We start from the raw sequence: 8,289 nt of genomic DNA, 5'->3' as shown, positions 1-8,289 counted from the left end.
CGTCTTTAAATTTTCCCAGCTTATGAGCATGAATTATAAATAGTACTGAAATATACAAATCACTTTTTTTCTGTTGAATTGTTCAATATTGTCCCAAAAACATATCTCCAGCACAAAGCATCTTAATAGCTTCAATCTAAAAAGTCTTTTAGGTTCTTTTTTTTCTAAAAATAAAAAAACGTCTATTTTTCTGCTTTCTGCTGTTCTCCTCTTATCCAACAAAGTAATTTAAGTTTTCAGCAACTAAAATAATCTTCATTTTTAAAAAGTAGTGCTGCCTCAAGTCTTTAGACCCGTAGCTTTCTCTATAAATGACAAGAGCTCTAAGGACACTGTAAAAATGAATTTAAAAGTAACAGCTAATTTTGTTTTAAGGTTGATTGTGTGGGATAGAGCAGCAGAATTTTGTGTAAGTAAAAGGGTTGTAAATATTTATTTTTGGATAGATTGCAGAGCTATCACTGATCTTTTCATTGTGCTCCAACCTAAGTACCATGTAAACTCTGATGCAGTATAAGCATACCAACAGCGATTCATAGCTTTTTTCATAACAGAGAACAAAAATTATAAAGAATTATTTGAGTTCAAGTTGCTGTAACTGCCACCTCCAAGGGTGTTAACATTCCTGTGATATTTGAGAAGTGAAAAGTACCACCACCTAGACCTGGTCCCTGGAGGCCAGATGATCCAGCATTACCAGGATTACTACCTATCCACAGTAAATCACATCAGTCCTATCAAAACACACAGTGACTATTGTGAGTATTTCTGGTTTGCTCTCTCTAAAAACCTGGACTTGTACAGATTTTTTCCAGACCTGTAAAATGTTTTAGGATTTTCATATGGAAGGACATTGATGGGACACTTTCCATGGTCAGGCACAATCTTTAACCAAGATTAAATAAAGAGAGCAGAGTTCCAATTAATAATCTAAATCACATGATTTAGATTGGCAGATTGGTAACAGTACATGTGTAGCAGTTGTTCTAGTCTTATCTTTGGCACAACATGCCACTGAAGCTTAATCCTTCACTTTGGTCAGGGCACAGACAATGAAAGTTTGTTTCAGCTTTGACTGCTGTCTGTGTACCACTGTGCCACTGTATATTTTTCAACCCTTGTAAACCCTTTCAGCTGCTATTTTGCTTTAAGAATTTGTTGAATGATGTGTTAGTTACCCCAACTGTCCACAATTGAGTGATCATACTGACGTACATATGGTAAATGGAGCAGTATTTTTCCAGTCTTCTGACCACTCAAAGCATTTTGCATTGCTAGTCTCATTCACCCATTCACACGTTCACACTGAAAGGTTTCGATTGGAAACCTGAAGTTTTTAACCAACAGTCACACCCATTCATACACCACTTACCAGCAGTGGGAGCAATTCAGGGTTCAGTGTCTTGCTCAAGGACAATATGGCATATATATATATATATATATATATATATATATATATATATATATATATATATATATATATATATATATATATATATGTGTGTGTGTGTGTGTGTGTGTGTGTGTGTTTGTGTGTGTGTGTGTGTGTGTGTGTGTGTGTGTGTATTGGTATGGTTTATCTTTGAGTAATAGACATACATTTAAGTTTATCCAATGCTCATTAAAATGTATATAGATTTTAGGGACTACCTTTGACAAATATTTATGACTATATTCACGACAGTTAGACTCAGTGAGGAAAAATGTGTTATGACATTCTAAAATTTTGCGTCATTAGACATGTTTGCATGATATTAAACTGGAGCAAAAACCTTGGGAAGCGCTTTATTGTTTGTTTGGCTGCAGGTGCTGCCATCCCCAAGAAGTGTATTTTTCCATCTAATACAATGTAGCCACAGCTAGTATTTCAATACAACAATATTGTTCCACAGATATTGTTGAAATACCAGGCCCTCCTGTATGGCTGGTATATTAAGCAATATGACTATAGTCAGTGAGTGCCACTTCTAATTTCACTAGCTTATGAAAGGTGTTCTAACAGCAGCAAAGCGTGTTAACATGTTCCCTTCATTTGTTATTTAATTATTCATTTACTCCTTTTTTAAGCATTTAACTTGTATGATTTGACGTCATGTTGATTGTTACGAAGGTTGATTGGTCCTCCAACAGAGGGCAGCACTGCGCGGTCTTTAGGTCACTCAGTCAGGAACCGGAAGTCCGACAGCTGCCATTTTAGGAAGGAGGAAGAGTACGTACGAGCTTCGATAACTGCGTGTTTGTTGTTGAGTAGTGTTATTAGAGCACAAAACTATCCAACCATGGCGATGCAAGCAGCGAAACGCGCTAATGTGAGTTGGAGCCAAGCGGCTGATCAATCTTGTTGTTATAAGATGTAGTTTTAGCCTTGTTTGAATGGACGCTAGTCATAGCTATCCTTAGCTCATGTTTAGCATGCTAACGTTTTGAAGACAGCCGTGCTGTGATGTAGCCCAGTTCTCTATTAAAAATACAACGCAGCATTTTTATATAACACATTTATTTGTGTGACTTTATAAGAATGAAGAGACTTTATGTGGCTTGAGTGTATCTTTAAATATTTAGATTGAGGAGACTGTGGGGTAGCGTACGCTTACACAAACATTGACCGTGGGCTAACTCAGTACTTTGGATTAGGGTTAGAGCTAGGTAGGGTTATTATCTTTTCTTGGGGATGTTCGTGGACTTAGTATAAGTTATAATGGGAAGTTTTACAATTACAAGTTGAAAAAAAGATTTTTTTAAACAAAATGTGATCTAAGAAACACAGACTCCAATCGAAAAGTCATCTTAAAAGAGGTGATTCTCTTTAACTGGTCTTCCTTGTGTTATGCGTTTCAGATAAGGTTACCTCCCGAGGTGAACAGAATCCTTTACGTCAGGAACCTTCCTTACAAGATCACTGCTGAGGAGATGTACGACATCTTTGGGAAATATGGACCAATACGCCAAATTAGAACGTAAGTGCTAATACACGTAGGTTAACTAAAGTGATACGATGCTACAGAATGATACACCAGTGTACATTAATTTCACAACGCAGAAGAACACGTTGCTACGAGGCTCCTGTAATGTGTAATCTAGAGCTATATTGGCTCGAGAAAAGAAACTCCCAACCTGATCCAGGTTGAAGTCTTTTTCACGGCCATTTGGTACTTGGTTTATAAGTCATACTTATCAGCCCTGAGCCAGAGATAGTGTTTGTGCATGATCTGATATTTTAAGTATGCATCCGCAATGATTTGGCTTTAGACATCTGAATTTAACTCAAATTAAGGATCAGAAATACAGACCTGATCAAAATCTGAAGACCATTTGAAAAATTGCTAAAATTTGCATTTTGCACATTTGAACCACAATGAGGTTTTAAGTAGAACTACACTATGCAAAAGCATGAAGGGGGAGTGTGGCAAAAAAACATGTACATGAACTTGTAATTTAAAAAAAAAGAAGAAACTGAAATAAGTTGTTTATCACCTGATCAAAAGTTTCAGACCACAGGCTAGTAAAGCCAAAATCTGCTCAAAATTTTCATTTTCTGTCAGGCATTCACACGGTCATGCCCTCCTGATGGCTAAAGCTAAGAAACTGTCTCTTCTTGAACGTGGTTGGATTGTTCAGCTGCATAAGCATGGCCTCTCGCAGTGTGCCATTGCTACTGAGGTTGGATGCAGTAAGACAGTTATTCTACATTTTTTGAAAGCAGTGCAAAAACCATCAGATGTCATCTGCATGAAAAGGGTTTCAAAAACAAAACAACAATTTAAAGACATCTTTCCCTTCAACGCCTCAAAACTGCCCGTCTAGACGTTGCCAGGGAGGATCAAACATGGGACACTGAAGGGTGAAAAATAGTTTGATTCCCTGATGAGAAAAAATCTAACCATGACGGTCTAAATCGCCTCCAACATTACTGGCATGACAAGGAGATCCCACCGAAGATGTTTTCTACCCGGCACAGTGGAGGGGGGTCCATCATGATCTTCACCACTTGGAGCAATGTTCCCAAAAGCTTCCTGGAAACACCAGCATCAAGCACGCACAAAACAATTTTTGAAGTGATTGAACAGAACGGTGGAACTACTCACTACTGAGTCTACTGAGAAAAAGCTTTGTTCTGGTTTGGAGAGTTTTTTGTAATTTTTTGAGCAATGGTCTTAAACTTTTGATCAGCTGATAAACAGCCTATTTTAGTTTACTTGTTGTTTTCAATAAATTACTCTTTCAAAGGTAAATTCTGGCCATTTTTCAAATGGTCTTAAGATTTTGATAAGGTCTGTACATAGATATGTATATCTTTGCCAATATGACATCTGCTGTTAAATGGATTTGGAAGACCCCAGTTATTTTGGATTCCCCTTTCTAAGCTCATACACACCTGATCAGAATTTCAAATTGCATTAGTTTACATTGTGCATTGTTGGACAAGGAGATTCGAAGTAGGGTTTCTAAATGCAGAAAGAAGAAATGGAGGTGAAGTAAAAGAAAATCTGAGTAAGCAATGTATTGAAAACAATGAAACTAAAATGGACTGTTTCCTTTGTCCTGTGTCTTCTGTCTCTGCTCAGGGGGAACACACCTGAGACACGAGGAACAGCATACGTGGTTTATGAAGACATCTTTGACGCAAAAAACGCCTGTGACCACCTTTCTGGCTTCAATGTGTGCAATCGTTACCTGGTGGTCCTGTACTACAACGCAAACAGAGTAAGTTTGAGCTATGTTCAGCTGCTGAGTCAGTATAACTTCCTCCACAGAGGGAAGCCTTGATTTGAATAAACACCAAAACACATAATTGAAATCAAGCAATCCAACTCATGGAGAAGTAAGCCTTTACTTTTATGAAAATAAATTTGAGTCATCTGAAGATTTTATTTGTGCTTGCAGGCTTTCCAGAAGATGGACACCAAGAAGAAAGAGGAACAGCTGAAGCTCTTGAAAGAGAAATACGGCATCAACACAGACCCTCCAAAGTAGCTTCCAGAAACCCATTCACCATCTGTTGTTTGTTTTTTGAGTTGATGAATTTTGCCTTTGTAAAGTAATCTGTATAATAAATGGTCCTTTTCTGAAATCTTCAGTCTGATCCTTTCTGTCTCAGATGAATCTCACACAGTGGCCCCACTGTCCTCTGTGTGAACTCTTACAGATCAATAGAGGATGTATTTCCTGTATTTCCATAGGGGTCAGGGAGACGCACAATCATCGCACAATCATCGTTTAGCTGGTGATGCAGTCCTCTGAGCTTTAGTCTGTAGATGGATATGAGTGAAAAAACATTGTACTCTGACTGAACTCTGTGTGAACCCTGTCTGTGTGACGTGCCAGGTCACCACAAAGTCTGAAATAATATCTTTTGCTGCTCTCAGTCGTTTCCACAGAAAATTCTCAAATAATCTCGACGTAAACTTTGAGTGTAAAATAAAAAAAAACAAAACATACAGAGGCCTTTCACTGATAATAGCAAACAGTGACATCTGCTGGTTGAGTAGAGACCCTTGCTCTGAGTTTTTTCATAATGCAGGATGTATTTGATTGATGATAGATCAAAGACCAAGCAAACAGGAGTCAGTTTATCAGTCTGTCTTAGGCAAGGTTATAATAGTTAACTAAAACTAAACTAAAAACGAAAACTAAAATTCAAAATACATTGCAGTTAACTCAAACTAATAAAAACTAGAAAAGAAAACAAAAACGATAAGTAAACTAAAACTGAATCTTGTGTTCACAAAACTAACTGAAACTAACTAAAATTAAAGAGAAAATGTCCTTAGTTATAGTTTTTGACGACAATATTAATAGCCTTTAGGATTCAAATTAATCTGACACATTTTCCCAACCAATTTTAGACAGTTTTAGGCAGTTGTCAGTGCCACACAGCACCATCATAGCGACGTATAGGGACGAGCTTGTTTACTGCACCGACTGGCTGTGCGCTGTGCTGCAACGAAACGTAGTGGAGCGATGAATCAGAGCATCTGTAATAGTTTGATTGTTACAGAGTCCAAGTTTTTACTTATTGAAGCTCATATTATATTGTTTTTTGAATAATTTATGTTGATATTATATTATGTAATTTATGTCAACAATATTTTATATAATTGATGCTTATATTTTTTATACTAAGTTTATATTATTTTTTCATGTGTTTAAGGCAGCAGCCAACATTTCAGTATCAGCATTGACTGAGCAGTGAGCACTATGTTGGACTTGAAAATAAACAGCATTACAAAAAAATGTACTCTGACCTTTTTGAATCCTGCACCTGGTTAATAAGGTATGAAAAACACAACCCACTGAATTTCTTTTACAAACTCAGTACTACAGTAACATTAAATAGTCATTACCGTTATAGTGTCCAGGAGCCGTTACAAGGAAGTGGCTACAACCCAACGCACCAACACTGGAGGACTGGCAAGAAAATATTCATGAAATCTATAATATGGAAAGACTGACTTTTGCTTTCAAACTACAATCTGAAAAAATTTAAGAAGATGTAATTGGATTACAAAAAAGAGACGAAAAAAATTACAAGAAACGGACAAAGACGAGAGAGCTGCTGCAACAGGCAGCTACTTGGGCAGCGCCTAGCAACGACAAAAAAAAATAGAATAGAATAGAATAGAATAGAATAGAAAATACTTGTCTACAGTCTCTTTTTCGTAATCTTTGTATTTGGAGTGGATCATTACTTTGTATGGTTCATTGTTGGTCATGGACACCAAACTTTTTGTGGCTTCAGTGATATTTTTACTACTTTTTCTCCAGTGTTTGTCTGGAGATCCTACATGTAACCATGGCTGCATTGTTTACATGTGAACTCAGCTGTTAGCAGCCTGTAGCATGTCAATGCTAACTGGTGTAAGGCCTGATGTCTTCCCACAAGGTGAGGAGAAGGAGGTGAGGATGACGTGCTGGTTCTCAGGTGTGAGCTAAGAAGTGATAACATTGACCTGTCCTTCACTCCATCGTTACTGGGAATGTAAGATCTTTCTCCAATAAGATAGACCAGCTAGCCATGCTAACCCAGCAACAGAGGGAATACCAGAGGGCAGAGTAGCATCATGCTATTCACAGACATGGCAAACAAATCTAACATCAGGCACCAACGCCACATTGGAAGAGCTTCACCTACTGTGAGCAGACAGGATCCAGGAGACAGAGACTGAACAGACTGCTGAAGAAGCTCAGTCCTGGACCCTGTGGAGGTGGAGACTGGCTGAAGTGGACAATGATGGACAAGCCGTCGTCATCTATTTTCTTATGGACATTTTTGCACCTTCTATTAACTTTCTTACTTTTGTTTTCTTGATTGCTGCTGTGACTTCAATTTCGTTTTTACAATGAAAATAAAGTCCTATTCTATTCTATTCTATTCTATTTTATTCTAGTTGAGTTGAGTTGATTTGAATGACATTAAACTGAGTTGAGTTGAGTTGAATTACATTAAACTGAGTTGAGAAATTTGAATGTAAACACAGAGTTCCGTCAGAACACGGTCACAGTGAGGAGTTCCAGCAGCACTGTGACCTCACAGAACATGTTCTACAGTTTTCAGACTAGACCAGCATTTCAGTTCACATTTCTTCACAGAGACGAACTCTATCGAGCGCTCACCTGCACGAAGTACGAACCATTTACAGTGAAACTTGGAACATTTTCCTTCCACCTAAACTGAGACTGACTGACTGAGTCCAGAAAGCTCAGAGGAAGAGAAACAACCTTCATTCAAAAAATAATTCATTTGACGACGTCTGATCCTAGACAGGTAAGTTAGTGAGCTGTGCCAACACTTTAAGGTCATGTTGTTTAAGTTTTTTTTATTGAGTAAATATATTCAAAAGAGGTAAATAGTTTACAAATTGAGTTTACTCTGCTGTTAATAAGTTAGTTAATCTGATTTACTTGGGGACGAGGTGTAAACTGAAGAGCTTTAACTTCTGGATACCCAGTGTTTTTATTAGCGAATCTGATTTAATGAACAAGGATAAACCCACTATATCACAAATTGAACTACATTTTTTTCTGTTTCAGCTTATTAATTTCTCCCCAACAACCGTCTTTCATATTACCTGTAAATATTTTTCACTGACATCTATATTTGCATTGAATATCAAAATTAATGAAGCCAATCATTGTTATCATTTTCAGACTCCTGTTAAAAACTTGAAGTCTGTGTTGTTGTTTTTTCAGATCACTTGTGGGCAAAGATTCACATCATATTGCTTTCTTGGTCTTGTCCTGTAGATGCTACAACAGAAAAAAATACATATATATCAGATCTGATCAAAA

General features: G+C 37.3%; 1 protein-coding gene across 1 annotated transcript; it reads left to right on the top strand.

Moving 5' to 3' along the window:
• The first annotated feature begins 2,149 nt into the window (after positions 1-2,149).
• sf3b6 (splicing factor 3b, subunit 6) lies at positions 2,150-5,071 on the top strand. Its single transcript, XM_074685337.1, has 4 exons — positions 2,150-2,309; positions 2,839-2,957; positions 4,566-4,704; positions 4,885-5,071. Exons 1-4 carry the CDS (start codon positions 2,280-2,282, stop codon positions 4,972-4,974), a joined length of 378 nt encoding a protein of 125 aa, XP_074541438.1. The 5' UTR covers positions 2,150-2,279; the 3' UTR covers positions 4,975-5,071.
• The last annotated feature ends 3,218 nt before the right edge of the window (positions 5,072-8,289 follow it).

This window comes from Halichoeres trimaculatus, unplaced genomic scaffold, assembly GCF_033239565.1.
Source record: "Halichoeres trimaculatus isolate MK-OKI-2021-1 unplaced genomic scaffold, fHalTri1.1 fHalTri1_scaffold_13, whole genome shotgun sequence".
NCBI classification, from domain to species: Eukaryota; Metazoa; Chordata; class Actinopteri; order Labriformes; family Labridae; genus Halichoeres; species Halichoeres trimaculatus.
Note: the sequence above shows the minus strand (reverse complement) of the source record. Positions and strands in the feature narration are given on the sequence as shown.